An 18,621-nucleotide genomic window follows, 5' to 3' on the forward strand; every position below is an offset into this window, starting at 1 on the left:
GGCCAAGCTGGGAGTGCTGTGTGTTAGCAAGGACGATGAGTGCACAGTGGGACGGGGGAAGTGGTTGGGGGGGGGGGGGTGAAGTTGAGTAGAGAGAGAGTGAGTGAGATATTAAGAGTGTTGAATATTGGAGCACCAAAGGGACACAATGCAAAAGAGAGAGTGACAGAGAGCAAAGCAGCGGAAGAGAAAGATGCAGTTGAATACTATAGTATCGTAGTAATCATAGTTTTTTGATTGCTTTATTATGGTTGATTATGATTCCAATATGTCACCAAACCCCCCCCAAAAATGCTTCCCACTGGGGAACTGGACCTCATATGGTAACCTAAACAGTGAATTTATAACAGCTAAGGGGGTTTTAGGCACAACGTGAAAACGCGCCTTAGCTGTTATAAATTCACGTTATACTACGGGGCCGTTGAATGCTTGAATCTGATTGGCTGACGAACGTTCTGAGGAGTGCAATTATTTTCTGGGAAACGCACGGCGAATGTAGTTCCAGGCAGCTCTATTGACCACATTACAGTTCCATATCACTTCACATAGTAAAACTGTAATAACAGAAATTACAGGACTAACAAAAACAACAACATGACAGACGATTTTCGGAAATCGGAAATAACATTTCTTACTAGCGAGGTAATAACGGCGCTGTTTAGAGACGCTGCTGCAGAACACTGTTGAGGGACGCACAGAGGTAGCCTAATTCACACTATCTCTCTCTCTTTCTCTTTCTCTTTCTATGTGTGTCTCTGTCTCTCTCGCGCTCTTTCTAATAACTTTATTAATAACTGTATTAGAATGCTATCAACGGCTCAAGCCTCCGTTACCAGCTTTAAAATGACGTTTTGGAACATGCAAAAGAGACGTTGGATGAAATGGGGAAGAAATAATCCTACTCACAATAGCGATTTAAGTACAAAAAACGGACAAATCCCTTTAAATATATCATCTGATCGATGTCTTGAGGTGTGGTTACCATAGTATAAGCAGAATAATTGACTCTGGGCTGTTGAATTATTAGAAAAATAATGAACACAAGAGGTGTAACGCATCACCACCTTGGTGTGCATTATTTTTCTAATAATTCAACAGCCTGTCGTCAATTATTCCTTATGTAAACCACGGCTTCTTGGGGCTTATTGCTTTTATAAAATGGTTATTCCATATACGTACATAGTAAGGTTTCACAGAATAAAACCGAGCAAATAAAGTGTAATGAAATAAATAAAAACAGTATTCTTCCACCAAACAATGTAGTTCCTCAGAAACAGTTGTGGGTCCAACAAAGTTGTTGTCGAGCAACACACAGAAGTAAACAAAAGCAAAGAACAAAAGTATAGTTTGCAGTGTAATTTACAACAGCTTCGAACACGGCTCAACCAATCAGAATCAAGGACTGGAACTATCCATTTTATAAAATAAAAATACCAAAAAGTTTTTTTTTTTTTTTTAAGAATATCATTATTCATTTATTTCAAAACTTTGTTATGTTCATTTTGAATTGTAAAAATGACCCTGTGAACTCATTAAAAAGAGCCCTCATTAAAAAGAACTGACTCATTAAAAAAAGCCCTTTAAAAAGAGCAATTTATTCACAATTAATATTTATTAGAAATTTGCAGCTCATATTTTAGCACATATCATCCATCTAGCTAACTGTGCAGAAAAACAATACAGACAGCACAAAAATGCTCTTTACTAACATGTTCTTTAAAATGCTGTTCTTTTTAATGAATCAAATGAATCATTTGGCAAATCTAAATCTAAATCTGAACTGGTCACTACAAAAACCAAGTGTCCAAACTACTACCTTACTCAAATGTCTCTAAATGATTCACTGACTGAAAGAGTCCAATTCAATCTGCTAACTCACAAACAAGGTTGTTTAATGAATCTTTTGAATGACTCACTAATCTCATATAAAAAGAGTCATTTATTCACAGCTCATAATTACTAGATATTCACAGCTCATATATTGATACATCACTCATCCGAGCTAATTGTACGCAAAAACAAACAGGCAGCACAAAAACAAGAACTTGCTCATAAAAATGTGGTGTTCTTTTTAATGAATCAAATGAACTGCTTGGCAAATCTAACACAGAAAACAAAATACAGTAGGAAAAACAGTCCTAAATCTCTATTTTACTCAAAAGTACACACTTTTCCCCACTGGTAGATGTCTACTAAGCAGGACACAGCCGCGTTGGGCTGCTGTGGCTATGAGTTAGCTGGCCGAGTCACTGCAGTATAATACAGCTCTTCCCATTGGCCCTCCTCTTCTCCCTTCACTTCTCCTTCAGTCGGTCTCATTAATCTGTCTGTGGAGGGATTAGCCAGCTCATATTTTTAATTGACATAAATTGAGCTGTAGCCAGGCTACGAGGGAAAAGACTAGAGCTCCGCCGGGTTCAGAGATTACCTCACACACCATGGAGTTAAACCAAGTCACTAATCAGGCAGAGCACAAACAGCACTGTAAGCATCGTGCAACGCCGAGACATCTGGGGAAGCAAGAATCAGCTAGTGCCATTTTAAAAGATTCAAAACAAAGTTAAGATCTATCGAGAGCATTTGTGGTTACCCAGAAAATATTTTGTTTGTAAGAACCATAATGCATTTATAAAGGGAGACTGAGGCAAGAGAAAAAGCTGAATTTTCCAGCTCGTAGTGCGTTTCATCTATATTTTACATGGCTTTGCATGGTTATGAGTTGTACTTTGAAGAGCTTTGCTCATATGTTAACATATTTAAGTCTATTAGTGTGTATTGTAATGTTTATTTCCACTAAGTGCATTTCTATCCATGTTTTTAACAAACTGAAAATTTCAGTGGGGCTCAATATTTTTTTTTTTCCTGTGGTTATCAATATTATACCACATATGCAGTTGATAGAGACTGAACCCAGAACATTCCTGATATATTTCTTGAAAGGACGGAAAATTGACATTTTCTAAATTAAATGTCCACATAAAGAAATAAAATGCTGAAAGTTGATGTGACATTGTATAAATTGAATAGATATGTGCAGAATGAGAAAGCAAAAGCTTGGGGTCAGTATATATATATATATATATATATGTATATATATATATATGTATATATATATATATATATATATATATATATATGTATATATATATATATATATATATATATACTATTTTATTTATATATATATATATACATATACACACACACATACATATATATATCTATACACATACACATACATACACACACACATATATATATATAGATATATATATATATATATATATATATATATATATATATATATATATATATATATATATATATATAAAAATTCATATTTTTTATTGAGCAAGGACTAATTAAACAGTTCAAAAGGGACAGTAAAGACATTAAAATGATATAGGCCTTCTTTTATACATGATTTACGTTCTATTCATCAAAGAATGCATGTAAATGTTATACCTATTAATTATTAGTACATTTTTAATATAAATATGTTTTTAATATAATATTTAATATTTAATATAAAAATAATACAATTATAACTATTATAGTGTGTGTGTATAAAATTATTTTATTCTAGTATATATTATAATGTGAAAAACACCAGAAAAAAAAAAAACTAGTAAAACAAACACCCATTATGACCAGAGCAGTCTAATTCATAAATACATGACTCTTAATGAGCTGTCTTCTTAACAGTTAAAAAAAATGTATTCATGAAGTTTTTTAATGAAAAAGTAAGACAAAGAGAAAAGAAAAATGATTTGAATCAATCTAACAAATCACTTGCTCAATCCGTCAGGTCGGTTTACTGAACTAACGTTTGAAACATTATGTTTCTATGACAATGTGTAGATTACAGATTCAGATTCACGAAGAGTTTTGCTGTGACAAATGGTGTTTTAATTAAAAACTGAGACTTAAAATAGAACTATTGTTTGGAAGGAGTGCACCTTCATTTCAAAACAGAAATCTGTAAGAGAGAACAAAGAGAAGAAACACCAAAAGACAAGGATATGGATGTGAAAGCGAGAAGGATGGGGTGAGCAGGTGAGCTGTGAGTTAATGGATGTAGAGGGTGAATGAATGCTGTCTCTATGAGGCTTCTGAGATGAAGGGCTGAGGGAGGTGAGGCAGGACCTCAGAACGGGCTGCCCCGGCCCTACAGAAAGACATGAGCACAGAACGTCTCATTCCTGTGTCCTAGTCACACAGCAAGGTCTCCGAGCACATTAACAACACCGGCACTGAACACACACTCACAAATCACAATGAGGGCAGGGCAGCAGCCAAAACACAAAGAGGCCACGTGGGGTTACTCTCTGGAAAATGTCAGCGCTGCATTACAAGCACTGAACCTGACTACAGTGAAGGGGGATTTTGAAATACATGTTCAATATCTCGACAGATGAGGTGTGGCATAAGATATCGATTTACCTTAATTTCTCAGATTCCTCCTTGATTTCCTCTGTAAAAGAAAAAGAGAATAGTCACATGAGTGGTAAAAACTAAATAGATAAATAAACTATGCTATAGGGAATAATGTGGCTGAATTAAAGCCAACTATAATGGTTGACTTGTTTACCATCTACTGCCAGAGAAACACAAGAGTTCAAGGAGAGCTTTTCAGATATAATATAGCATAATGCAAAATCAGTTTTCCTAAACATAATAACAAAATAAAAATATTAGACAAAAAACAATAATAGAATATTTTATATAGCTGAACATATAAAATATGTTGAATTTTTTAAAATAACTTTACATATTTTTCTCAAAATGTTTCAAAAATATATTATATTATTTTATGATTATAATATATTTTATGTATATAATTTATGTATTCAACTGTTTATAAAATTTTGTTTTTTTGTATTAATTTATATGTATAATGTATTAGAAGTATATTATATTAAACATATATTTTCTTAATTTTATAAATCCCTCAAAGTGCAAAGTCATCACCAAAAAAAAAATAAAAAAACAATCAAAAAAAAAAAAAAAAAAAATACATCTGGAATATATGCATGGATATATATCTAAAACATACATAACACCTCAAAAATATATAATTGTGTTGTGGTTTTGAAACAAATCAAATAAATTAATGACAATAATAAAATGTACATGCACTTTCTAGAATAAAGAGAATAAACTGCTTTTCACTGTAAGCCTCTACTATTCCACAATATTACTGGTAGTTAAAAGCTAAATTAAATGAGCAAAAATATTTAATAATCCAAAATGCAAGGGCTCAATGACACCAAACACACAGACAGCTCGCTCAGTGCATCATTTTGTCGAGAGCTATTTTCACTGCTAACACTAAAGAATTTAATTACACATGGACCCCTTAACACCTCTTCCTCTGAAACCAGTCATTAACCGCATCAGAAATGCATTCGGTGTTGAAAAAATCTACTAACGAGAAGTCGGAGGCACACGCTGCAAGCTTCTGAAAGCTTCTACATTACATAAATTAGACTTTAAATCAGCTTTAACACCTGGATTCATTAGCATACAAGCACTTTGCGCCGACTTGCATCGGTCATGCTGTTACTAACAGGTCAGGATATCTGACTACTTCAGTCTGTGCTGGTGTTTTGAAAGTAGTTTGGATTGAATATGTTTATTCTGAACAAGAGCCTCTGGTCTCAGCGAGCAGCTGCAGTCATGAATGACTAAGTGCTCGGCACGGGGACAATGTAATACTGTAGAAAGAGCACTCTCCTTCTTTCTCTTGACAGTAAACAATGACGAGTACAGCAGCATAATGACATCTACACGCTCTGCTGACAGACAGCCCTCCAACATGCTACACTCAATCTGAACACGGACAGAACATCGAGCACTGGTGTCTGCTTACCCTCACATCATTCTCCATCACTCTGCAAGCATTTCCAAAATGATTAGAGATATGGCTGGGACCATACTGCAATACTGGTATAAGCTATAATTAGTATTTTTTTTAAATTAGAAGTAGTGGTTTAACCGCACTATGAGAGCAGAGAGCTAACAGTACAATTTTTTTATTTCTCCTCGATTTACACACTAGTTTATTTGGCAGGTTTCAAATAGACATGGGTCACATTGGATTTCTTAATGTTTTTGAAAGAAGTCTCTCTCTTATGCTCACCAAGACTGCACTTTTTTGATCAAAAATGCAGTTAAACAAGAAAACTTTGAAATATTACTTGTACAACTTTTTGATTTTTTTTAATAGATTTTAAAATGTAGGCTAATTTATTCATGCGATTGCAAAGCTGAATTTTCCGCATCATTATAAATGTTTTTGTCATCACTTTTGATCCACTTAATGCATCCTTGCTGAATAAAAGTATCTTTCTTTCAAAAAAGAAAAAAATTGAATTGTGTATAGTCATACAGTTAATGAGGCAGACTGCACTGAATTAAACTGTTCTGCAGTATTTTAGATAGGATTACATGTCTATTCAAAACAAGCACTATCTTTGCCACAGCATAGATTTGTGAACATTATTAGCTGTTTGCTAATTGACTGAAGTACGAATTAAACAGCAATTCAACTTGCTACCGTGCATGCTTCTTAGCCTCCTTCTTATTCACTGAGCTATGAATGTCCTATACATCTAATGAGTAGCACAAAACACAATCTTACTGTATGTCATACTCGTGCACAGTTGGCACCATTATAATTTTGAAACCGTGCCATCGCCTACACTTTCTGAGTCGACAGTTGGGACAACATATTATGACACCACATAAATAATTTTCTTTCAGTTACCATCAGCTTCAAATGACTGATATGAAATCTGACTGTGCCACACAACACTACTGATATGAAATCTGACTGTGCCACACAACACTCGCAATCTCAAGTGTGATAGTTAAATAGATAAATAAACCTTCTGTTTATTATTGTGTGGTTTTTTGGGGAGGGGGTCTTGAGGTCCACTCTGAATATGCATTTTGGGAGGTGTTTGTGGTATGTGTGTGTGGTTTTTGGGAGGTGTTTGTGTCCCCTCTTAACTTTAGCAGGGCTTCTAGACCTTCTGCGAATCCCAACAAACGGCATTCCACGTGCCTGCTGTACCAGCTTAACAGTGAATAAGGTTCTAGACCTTCTGCTAAATATAACAAACGGTGTCTTACATCTGCTTTAAAACACCACTGCTAGAGCCATAGGGGCCTTTCACACAGCTGTGTGTGTATATAGGTAATATGATATCTACTATAATTGCTGTACTCAGCTGCCAGTGAATAAGGTAATATGATTCTACTAAATATATATATTTATGATTATTTACCAAATCATTGAAACAAAGTTGTTTTAGTGGCATTATGTATTAGCTTTGGAAGTGTTGTTAAACTATGATGCCACTATCATCTAAACTGAGTCGTGAGTCACACCAATCAAGACAATGACACTAGCACAATTAATGTAAACCAAACCTGCAACCGAATAATTGATGCGACAGTGGGGCTCTAGGATGATTGTGTTCATTCGCTCTCTGGGTGATCTTACAGAGTGATTGCATAATTGCATAACTGATGGTATGATTACAACTTCCTGGGAGAAAAATCATTAGTAATGACAACTGTTTTAAATTTTAACTAAATAAAACACTAAAACCGTAAATAAGTCAGTCATTGCAACATTATAATATTCATTTTGAGATTTGAGGAAGATAACATTTAACAGTGTTATTAAATAATTTTTTTTTTTACAGTTTAACTTTAAGTGAACATTAGAGGATGTTAAAGGTAATCAATGTAAAAATACAAAGAAGTGAGCATAAAGAATTAAATATCCAGATAATGGAGATAAATAAATGAAGATTCCAAAAATTAAGCTGATAACGGTTATGGTACCAATCGGTGTAATTTTAGCATTGTTTATGTACAACTATAGTATTTGTTATTTTGAATTAGCTTTTATTTTTATATTCATCTTATATTTCAATTTTAGTAATTTAACATAAGTTTTAGTAAATTGATGTGCTTGTCATTTTTCTTAGTTTTTTTTATATTTAGATTTTTTCATCCAATATTTATGTTTTATTTTAGCTTTATTTCAATTACTATTTTTAAAAGTGAAAGTTTATTAATTTGATTATATTATACATTAGAAATCTTGCCTTGGCAATTAACTGAAATAAGTAAGTTTTTCATCAGATCTTTTTTTTATTTCAGATTTTTTTTCAGTTACAGAAAACAATTTTTAATAATTTAATAATTTATTTTAATTATATATTTAAAAAATTTTTGTCAGTTACAGAAAACAATTTTTAATAATTTAATAATTTATTTTAATTATATATTTAATTAATAATTTATTTTAATTTTATATTTAAAAAATAATGTAATATAATATTCTTATATAATTTTAGTTTACAATCTTAATAGTTTATTCGAAAGATGACAGGAAATAACTTGGAGTGACAGAACTATAAATCGACTGGAATCAAACTCCCATTTCCAACTTGTGCATAAAGTCTAAACTTGTGGGGACTCGTGTGTCAACCGCTAGGCCACAGGTCTAACGTTAAAGAGAGTCTTAAACAGACACCAGAAACTGAGGGACTGACTACTTGGTCAGGAATGTTGGGTCTGAGTGGGATTTCATAAATGCCAAACACGTTGTCGTCAAAGATGTCCGTCCTCTACCTGAAAATATATCAGCTCTGGAGGTGTCAGCCGCAACTCTAATGAAGCAGAAATAGCTTTACTTTCACTCATGGTGCATACGGTGGCCGAGAGCATGCCGTGACATGTCACTCTGTACAGCAACACCATGGGGAGTTTCACTCGGCAGGACAGCAGAAAACCCAGACGGTTGACAGTCTCTCTTCTTCATACTGGAAATAATTGCAAAGGAGCTCTGTAATTGCATATTGCTATTTCGCTCTGGATCTTGATTGCAAAAGTCAAATATATGTATATGCTTGCTTATTGGTACCCTGCTTTGGTGTTTTAGACAACAGCATGGTGGGATCGAGTCGACTGCTCTGAGACACCTTCACCTAGGCAAACAACTCTCAGAGCTAATTCAGTCTCCAGTTGCCGGTTTGTTCCATCAATTAAGCAAAAAGCGGATGGTGGCATATTTTGCAGTACACACATGCTGCAGCTCCAAACGCTGGGGAAAGATAAACACTAGGGTCCTTTGGGAGTTCTGCAGTATACCATGTGATCAACACCAAGGCAACACGCGCACACTAATGCAACGACTGCAGACAGAAGCCGTTTACATAGCCAGAGGGTGTGTGTGGATGGAGTCCAAGTAGATGCTATAAGGAGGGGTCTTATTAGGGCATTCTTCACCTCCTTCTTCATTCTTCATTCATTCTTTTCTCTCAACTCTCGAGCCAAGACTCACTGAAGCTTCTTTCCCGAGACATCTACATCCAAGTCCTTCGAGCCCTTGGAAAACTCTGATCTGCTGCCCAATTGATCTCCTCCAGTGAAAAGGGCAGGGTGGATTTCACACATTCCCAGATCCAGGACTGAAAGACAGAGGCAGGATGGGGCTGATCCTTTCTCTGTATTTGTGCTTGATCTTAAGAGCTCAAATGTGATTTGAGCACAGTCAGTCAGTGATAAATCTGATAAAAAGAGGGGACATTTACAAAAACCATTAGAGCTTCCCAACCGATCCCATTCTCAACGGTGCCTAGTGTTACCTGAGAGCGGTGGTGCGTTTTTTTCTTCTCTCCTACAGATGCATTACCATTTCAAAGCACACACATTCACACCGTGTCGACACACTCGACAACCAGAGAAACTATTTAAATTAACTCCTCCTGCCTTACAAACCTAATATTTTCAAGAATGAATAAATCCGGCAGACAAGTTTAGGAATTGGAAGGCATTAGTTCTTTTGGGTAGGTTTGACTTTATAACACCTGGATGGGTTGCAGAACTAACAGCATGGAAAAATATAGGGCTGTTTTGTTTGTTAGTTTATGACAAGAAGCAATATTTTTTTTTTGTTGGTTTGTGTTTATAAGAAATTGATTTTGTACAATTGTTATAAATGTTTTGAGGTTCATTAATTTAATTTATAAATAAAAATGTTTTGAGGTACAATACACAATTTTCTTGTAGTGTACACTACCTTTCAAAGGTTTGGGGTCAGTAAGATTTATTAATTTTTTTTAATTAATACTCTTATACAAGGATGCATTAATTTGATCAAAAGTTACATTATTGGTACAAAAGATTTCTATCCAACTTTCGATTCATCAAAGAATAGAAATAGGAAAAAAATCTAACAGTTTCCACAAAAATATTAAAGGGTTAATTCACACAAAAATGAAAATTCTGTCATTAATTACTCACCCTCATGTCATTCCAAATCCGTAAGACCATCATTCATCTTCAGAACACAAATTAAGATATTTTGGATGAAATCCGAGAGCTTTCTGCCCTTCCAAAGACAGCAATGGAACTACCACGTTCACGGCCCAGAAAGGTAGTAAGGACATCGTTAAAATAGTCCATGTGCCATCAGTGGTTCAACCGTAATTTTATGAAGCCACGAGAAAAACTTTTTGTGCACAAAGAAAACAAAAATAATGGCTTTTTTCAACAATTTTATCTCTTCCGTGTCAGTTTGACACGAAGGTTGAAGATGAACAATGGTCTTACAGGTTTGGAAGGACATGAGGGTGAGTAATTAATGACAGAATTTTCATTTTGGGTGAACTATCCCTTTAAGCGGCACAACTGCTGTTGTTTTAATTATTGATTAAGATTAGAAATGTTTCTTGAGCACCAAATCAGTATATTAGAATGATTTCTGAAGAATCATGTGACACTGACGAATGGAATAATGATTACTGAAAATTCAGCTTTGCCATCACAAAAATAAATAACATTTTTAAATGTATGGAAATATAAATGCATTTTAAATGGAAAATTTCAAAATATTACTGGTTTTAACCGGGTTTTTCACTTGCCACTAACTTGAACAGTAACATATTCCAAATATCTTTTTGACCAATTATTAGATAAGGCTTTATGTGAACACAACCATGCGGACAAACTTGTTTTTGTTTAGTGATTCTGCACCTTAAAATATGATCTGAATCCTCTGAATCGAAAGTGGGCCAGGTAACAAGTCTAAAGCATTTCTCACCTGGGCTGTTCTCCACCTTTCAGTAAAGGTGTAATTGTTAACCATAAAAGGTGATATACAGAACCTGACTGGAATACACGAGAAACATTTATACAGAGCATACACAACATATATTTATTTATAATATATTATAAAATATATTTTATATAGATTACATATTAATTTTTCTCTAGTATGTCTAGTATCTTTAACATGGGACTGCCTGCTTCCAATGCATTGCCATTTATGTCTGCATACTTGAATAGAACATTCTAGCCAAACCAAAACAAGATACGCTACAGTTTAAAAAAAGAGACGCCTGTAAACTTTCATCCGTCTCTACTTGGACAAGACCAGCTGTTTAGAGACCATACACTGTTTTATTTGGCACTTGGTTCCTTGATACTGTCATGAAGGCATTCTGACTATGGAACGTAAACAACATCAGAAACAAATTTGCATAATGTATCTATTTAGCCCACAGTTGAAGTATCAAGTATCTACCCACCAAATAGAGACAAACCATTTCTCACACACAAACAAAAACGCTTCCAAAAAGCAAAGCCCCAGTGGAAGGGGAGGCAGTGTGCTCTTTTCACCCGCAGAGATAAACACCCAACTCAGGTCCTCTGTGCTTGAGGAGGGAGCATTGGAGCACTGACAGCCGCATTGTGTAGAAGAAAGAGAAAATACCTAGCTGTAATTAAATTTAGGTACTGCACAGGAAATGCTGAGGGAGGTTGTCCGGACAACGCAACGTGTGGGGTGTGAGGGTGGCCCTGGTGTAGCCCTGCTAACTAATCACACCCCACAAGTGCATGTGTATGTAACCACATAGATTTTCTCCACTGGTTAGCCAGCCATGGTTTCTGAGACAAAAAGAACACTGTGAATGTGATTTCAGTTTCAAAATCAATGAAATTGGTTCATTGGACCCTGGCTGGTTGCTGATAAACTTTACTATGACTGGTTTAATAGTCCAATAGTCAAAGTCCAATAGAAACTATACTCATGCCAAAATAGGGCATTCATTTCGTGATTTGTTACAATGGAATTTTAGTCTATCTGTCATAAAAGTCGACAACATTAAAAACTCAATTCATCAAAATGCTCATCTTTACTCTAGAGGGATATAAAGCATGCTTAGTCTCAGCCTACTATAAACCTATAGTGTCCATAACCTACTTCTCTAGCATTCCTAACCCAATCAATGTAAATGCTGTATGATCCCATAAACACGCTAAAGGACTCCAAAATAGGGGTGTCAAATGGTATTGTCTCTCATTAGCTTGTGGCTGGACTATGATTAATTCAGCACCTGTCAGAGGCCGAATGAGCTACTGCTACTGAAAGATAATGCATTATTTACAAAGGCCAGTAATGAAACAAAGTGTCTGGTTAGAGATCTAAACTATGCTGGACTTTCATCCAAAAACATGATCTTTTATATTAAACAGCCAATTTCATTCTAATGCTCTGCACAGCCACACTTTAAGAGGAAAAAATGATCTTTTATATTAAAAATACAGTTTTAAATTGTTGAAAGGGTAATAGAGAGAATGGAGAATACAAACGAATAAAGAATTTTTTAGTGTGTTGCTTTTTTAGTGTGTTTTATGCTTATTGATTATTTAAACTTATATATTATAAAAAGCTGTGATATTTGTTAGTTAACTTTGTTCTGGGATCTGAACTTCACTTTAAACTTCTTCCTTGTTCTGGGCCATTAAGAAACTTTTTATGATGAATAGCACAGGTGCCAACAGGACTCGAAACTGCCTGAAGTGTTAGAAGACGTGAGTAATATACGATCCGTCTAAAAGCTAAATAATTAATGTGGAGACCTGATCTTATTGGTTACTCTCAGTTTCTTCACAGGTGTCTTGAAAACAATGCGAGTACATTAATATTAATAGTCCAATGAATCACAATTAGCCTTTTTATGATCATACAGGCTTGTGTAAACTTGTGCTTCTGTGAGATTTTGGCCATTTTATAAAGACACAACAGGCACTGTTGTTGTAAACCACTGCTGACGGCGATAGCCCATGGAGTCAGGACTCAAAAGGAAGGGGTTTTTTTTTATCTGTCGGTGGCAGGTGAACTGGGAATCTTGTTATGTCACATGCAGTATCATTCAGTTTCTGTGAAGCAGTGACTGTCACAAAAACAGAGATTTTGTTTAAAATGAATACTGGAGGAACAAAATGTACAGGAGGTCTCTATAAATGCTTCACCAACCTGACCAGTGTTATTTTATTATCACATACTATTACAGTTTTTTTAATGGAATAGTCCACCCAAAAAGTAAAATTCGGTAATTTCCTCACCTTCATGCCATTCCAAACATGCATGACTTTCTTCTGTGGAACAGTTTCCATTCCTACTGACTTCTATAACATCGCTGACTTCCGTACTATGGAAATCAATGGGACTGTTACCAACATTTTTCAAAATATCTTTACAGTCCACAGAAGAAATTAAGTCGTACAGGTCTGGAATGACATAAGGTTTTTTCTTTTTTTTTAACCTATGTCTACGTTGTTTCATTAATTTTCCGAAAACAAAACAAAAAAATAATGAACTTGTTTTACCTGCTCCGTAAGTATTTATTCTGCTTAAAGGGATACTCCACACCAAAATGAAAATTTTGTCATTAATCACTTATCCCTATGTCGTTCCAAACCAGTAAAAGCTCCGGTCGTCTTCGGAACACAATTTAAGATATTTTGGATGAAAACCGGGAGCCCTGTGACTGTCCCATAGACTGCCAAGTAAATAACAGTGTCAAGGTCCATAAAAGGTTTGAAAGTCGTCGTCAGAATACTCCATCTGCTATCAGACGTGCAATCTGGGTTATATGAAGCGACGGGAACAATTTTTGTAAGCGAAGAAAACAAAAATAACGACTTTATTCAATAAATTCTTTGTAAGCAGTCTCCTCTGTGTCTCTCCATATCACCGTATGCTGCGTATGCTCTTCTGTATCATCCGCGCCACAAGGATGCGCTGTTTTCTTTAAAATAAAAGCTAAATACACATAGAAACAGCGCATCCTTTGTTTTCTTCGCTCCATGTATTTCACGACTTCTTTGGCATTCAAAGCAGACTTTTAAAGAGATAGTTCACCCAAAGATGAAAATTAATTATTTATTCACCCACACGTTTCTAAAATGATATGATGTCCTTACTATTGTGGTTCATAAAAGAAGTTTTTTTTTTTTTTACTTGTTTTGTCCATACAACAAAATTCAATGTTGGTAACTAATACTGTCTGGTTATCAGCATTGTCCAAAATATCTTCTTTTGTGTTTCCAGAGAAGAAAGAAAGTCATACAGGTTAGGAACAACATGAGCAAATGATGACAGAATTTTTATTTTTTGGTGAACTACCCCTTTAAGCCATCATATTTCTTTTAGAGACAGAAAAGCTTACTTTCCCAAAGCATACATTTACTTTAAAAGAAAAGTCATACAGCAGACTATTAAACACTTCAAAAGCTCAGCATGCGAAGAGTATGCTTGCTTTATCTGCAAATAATATTTCAAACTCCTTACTCTCACAGCCTTTTAGTGACCCATTTTTTGAGTCGTCCCAGCAATCCTTATCTCGAAACTTCTTTTACAGAAATACCAATCATTTTCCAAGATATACAAACTTACTTTCTCAACATATCTTCACGATGGGTGAGGGAATGCTAAAAAATTGTAGATGAAACCAGAGTGCACAGCTTCAAGTGAGGCGGGTGAACCCCTCTGGTGTGACAAACAGGATTTCTCTAAAGTTCACTAACAGACGCTGTCATATCTCAGACAAAAGCAAAATGTAAAAAACCAACTGTAATCCTAAACATGCAAAAATGGACCATAATTTAGAAAAATTATAAATTAAAAAATAAATTAATTTATTTATCTATATTTGTCTACCACATATGACTTTTTATAAGGGATATGAACATAAATATACAAATTAACGAAGTCGGTTAACTAATAATATTCTTTAACCATTAACTACATTTATTATCCACATGGCCATTGTGCAATTTTGCAAAATGCAGTTGTATGCATCAGTCCTTTGTAATCAGAGTAAGCCGTCTCATCTTTTAAGTAGCCAGAGACCAGACTTGCGAGGATAAGGCATGCACTGGGAACTTTGTCTTAGTGGTGTAAAAACACAGCTCACTGGATATGATCAAAATTATTCACTAACCAGCACAGAGAGAGAGGCTTGACAGTTTTCCCTATATTTGCCAAGCAGCATGAAATAGCTTAAACTTTGTACCACTCCATTTGACTGTGGCTGTCCTTTTGCCTACATCTTTATATCTTCTTGTTACATGAATGTAATCACAGTAATCACATTTCTCTGAACATGAAAGATGCTCCTATATGTGTACATCAAAGTATCCCATTCCTAATAAAATCACACTCGGTGTCTAATGTTTTCCAGACAAACCAAATTCTTTAGTGTAAACATCACTGTTTGCAATGCAGTAAAGCAGGCTGAACCAACAACCCTGCATGTACAATGCACGGTGCATGTGATTCCAGCCAAGAGCCTGGAAGCCACTGCTTTCTTCCCCCTTTAATAATGCACTGTAATTCAACTTCCACCGTGCATGCATTATTGACCGCTGATAATGAGAAATGCATGACAGGGGTAGAGTCATTCACCTTATCCCAAACAAGCTCTTAGCTCAACCCCTATCCTGCACACAACACTTCCGTTACGCCCATCGCAAACTAGGCTGATTCATTTCATCGAATCGGTTCTTTCGGGCAATTCATTCAAGTGAGCCGATTCACCAATTCGTTTGAGTCATCACACAAAAGTGTTCACAAAAGCGATTTTATCCGGTCTTTTTGTATAGTGAAATTCACATTTATTCACAAATGCAGCTGTTTATTTCTTTTTCTATCGAGTATATTGTGAAGATAATGCATCAAGTGATCCAATTGTTCTCCAATCGGTTCATGTGAATCATTCAAAAGAGCCGTTTCAAATGAACAATTCAACGGTGCCTGTGACTGCGAGGCACAATGATTGCGCATCGTTTCTACACATTTTTATAAAGTTAAACCTCCGTGAGCATATATACTCGTCTTATTTAAAGACAGTTAATAATTCTGTGACAACACCGACGCAAACAAGCATCTCCGCCTGCGTTTCTCTCCATCTTGCCCAGTCATTGTTGTTACTGGGGGAAAATGAGGATAGTGAAAACAGATTTCCGCGAATTTAAACGACATGACAGCTTAGTTTGTACGCTGTCGTGTCGTATAAAAAGCACAGACTGCACGCAAAACTAGAATGTAAGTGTTATTGTAATATGACAGGTGGGGTCTTTACATTTGATGGTAGAAAAACATGGCCAGCGACGCTCAAATGAATTCGAAGCAGCCACTTTGAATGCACTTGAAGCTTGTAAAATGATAACATGAAAAGTTTATTCTGTGCACAGCCCGTGTGATGAAGGGGCTTTCTCAAGCTCCTGTCAAAGAGGACACACTCGCCCTGTCAGTTCCTGCTTTCCTTTTACCTGTTTCCTCATCCGTACGTGCACTAAATATGATTTATTCAAGCCGAGCGCGCATAATTATCGATATTTCATGCTAAAGGAACAGGTACAGGTTTAGATCGAGGCGTTTTTCAGGTGGAATGAGAATCACTTCCGCAATGCTGCTGGATTCATGCAGCTCTTCTGAAGCTGCTCGGTTTCATTACCGGTAACGTAGGATTAAAGCCACACATGCAGATCTTAAACATCTAAAACACTGCGATCAACGCATCGAAGTCATACTGACCTAGTGCCACCTCACAGGCTTTGCGCAGCTGCGAGTGATGAGCCTTTTTCACCTCCTTGTCGGCCAAGATCTTTTCCAAAGCTCTGGTTAAAAACATGTTTTTCGTCTTATTGCCTTCATACATGACGCGCTGCGACGGGGCGAGGAGATCCTGTCCCAATGGAGGCTAGATCCGCGCTTTTTAGATATGACCGTATGATTGAGTTTCTTCTCCGGCGGATGATGCCCTCAATAGAGAAACATAAATAAAGCCAGAAGGTGTTGTAAATCCCTCAGTTTTCCATCAGCGACCTGCTGCCTGCGCCATGTTGGAAGGAAATGACGTCACGCACGTAAAAAACGGCCGCAGTGAAGCAGCATGAGAAGTGAGGGAGTAAAAATATACATAAATATATAACAAAATAAATACTAATAAATGAACAAAAAAAAAAAAAAAAATTTGAAAGAGAGATATTTCTGCTCTGTGTATTAAGACCAGCGGTGGTCAGATATAGCCTATCAGTATAACTCACTTCCTTGTGGTAGTTGTGGTTATATATTTATAGTCATATATATCTGTGTTTATGTTGTCCATAGGTTATATAGCAACTTGTTAGCAATTTATGTACTGTATGCAATTTATATTGTAGAAGAAAACTTAATCTCTTCAATAATTTTTACATTTATAGCCTACTTATAATCAAAACATATTCTAAAAACCTGTAGGATAATTTTGAGGAAATTAAATAATTTCTTTTTGTTTTAAGACAGCTTAAAAGTTTTATTAAAAAGGATGTTAATATGTAATTTTATGTGGCCTAGCCATGATTCAGCTAGCTACTATAGAAGTCATTAGGACCTAAATAAAATTTGCCTTTACTTAAATGACTACTAAAATGTTTTTTTAATTTTAATCAAATTTAATTAACTTATTTCCATGTTACTTTATTGCTGTTTGCTGCAGTCTTTTGAGTATCTGATTTCAACTTGAGACTCAATAAGACTTATTATTTATGATTTTCATCCGTCAACACTGTCTGTAAGGACAAACACCGTTCTTCATCAAGCAAAGCCACAGTTTGTTTTTGGCACTCCATGATGAGTAATTGTCAGGTTGTATTCACAAGATGCCTGAAATGCTATTGCACTACACAAAGAAAGAAGCTGACATCAAATGCGGAGGATGAGTCAAGGCCACACGATTTCGAGCTGTCTGTTCCCTCCAGTTGTATATTCAGGTCATACAATGAATAAATGTACTTAACCACTTATTGAAGGGGTCATTTAGACACTGGGTATGAAAAGCCATATAAAAAATTCTTATGTTATCTATTAATAATTATTTATCTATAAATAATACATTTTACATGTTTTAATTAAAATTTTACATGTAACATTACATTCATATTTTATGCAGTGGTCAAATCTGATTGGCCGAATGTTGCGTATCATTGCATTGGCATTTAACGTTTTTGTATCACCCCACTTCTCGTCATTTTAGATTGTTGTTTGTTTGTCTGAAAGTTTCAGAATCTGTATTTTTATACTTATTTTCTTTCTCAACTGGAGGCAGAGCTAGGCCTATGTAATGCAATCTGCAGCAAGGAGCATTTTCATTTATTTTATCTTATCTTATTTATTTTTTCTGAGAGGATTTATTTATTGTCGAGTGAAAACAGCAAAATCTATGTTGCACCTTCTGATTTTTTGTACAAATGTGTACAGATTATTTG

The 18,621-nt window shown here is 35.3% G+C and overlaps 1 protein-coding gene across 1 annotated transcript in view; it reads right to left on the reverse strand.

Moving 5' to 3' along the window:
* Positions 1-17,252, reverse strand: part of LOC109051526 (brefeldin A-inhibited guanine nucleotide-exchange protein 1-like) — a 49,818-nt gene extending 32,566 nt beyond the window's left edge. The window contains 2 exon segments of the mRNA XM_042714275.1: positions 4,444-4,474; positions 16,910-17,252. Coding sequence (XP_042570209.1) covers positions 4,444-4,474; positions 16,910-17,033 — 155 coding nt within the window. The 5' untranslated portion in view covers positions 17,034-17,252.
* Between the last annotated feature and the right edge of the window lie 1,369 nt (positions 17,253-18,621).

The sequence above is a fragment of the Cyprinus carpio genome, chromosome A24, assembly GCF_018340385.1.
Source record: "Cyprinus carpio isolate SPL01 chromosome A24, ASM1834038v1, whole genome shotgun sequence".
Classification (NCBI taxonomy): Eukaryota; Metazoa; Chordata; class Actinopteri; order Cypriniformes; family Cyprinidae; genus Cyprinus; species Cyprinus carpio.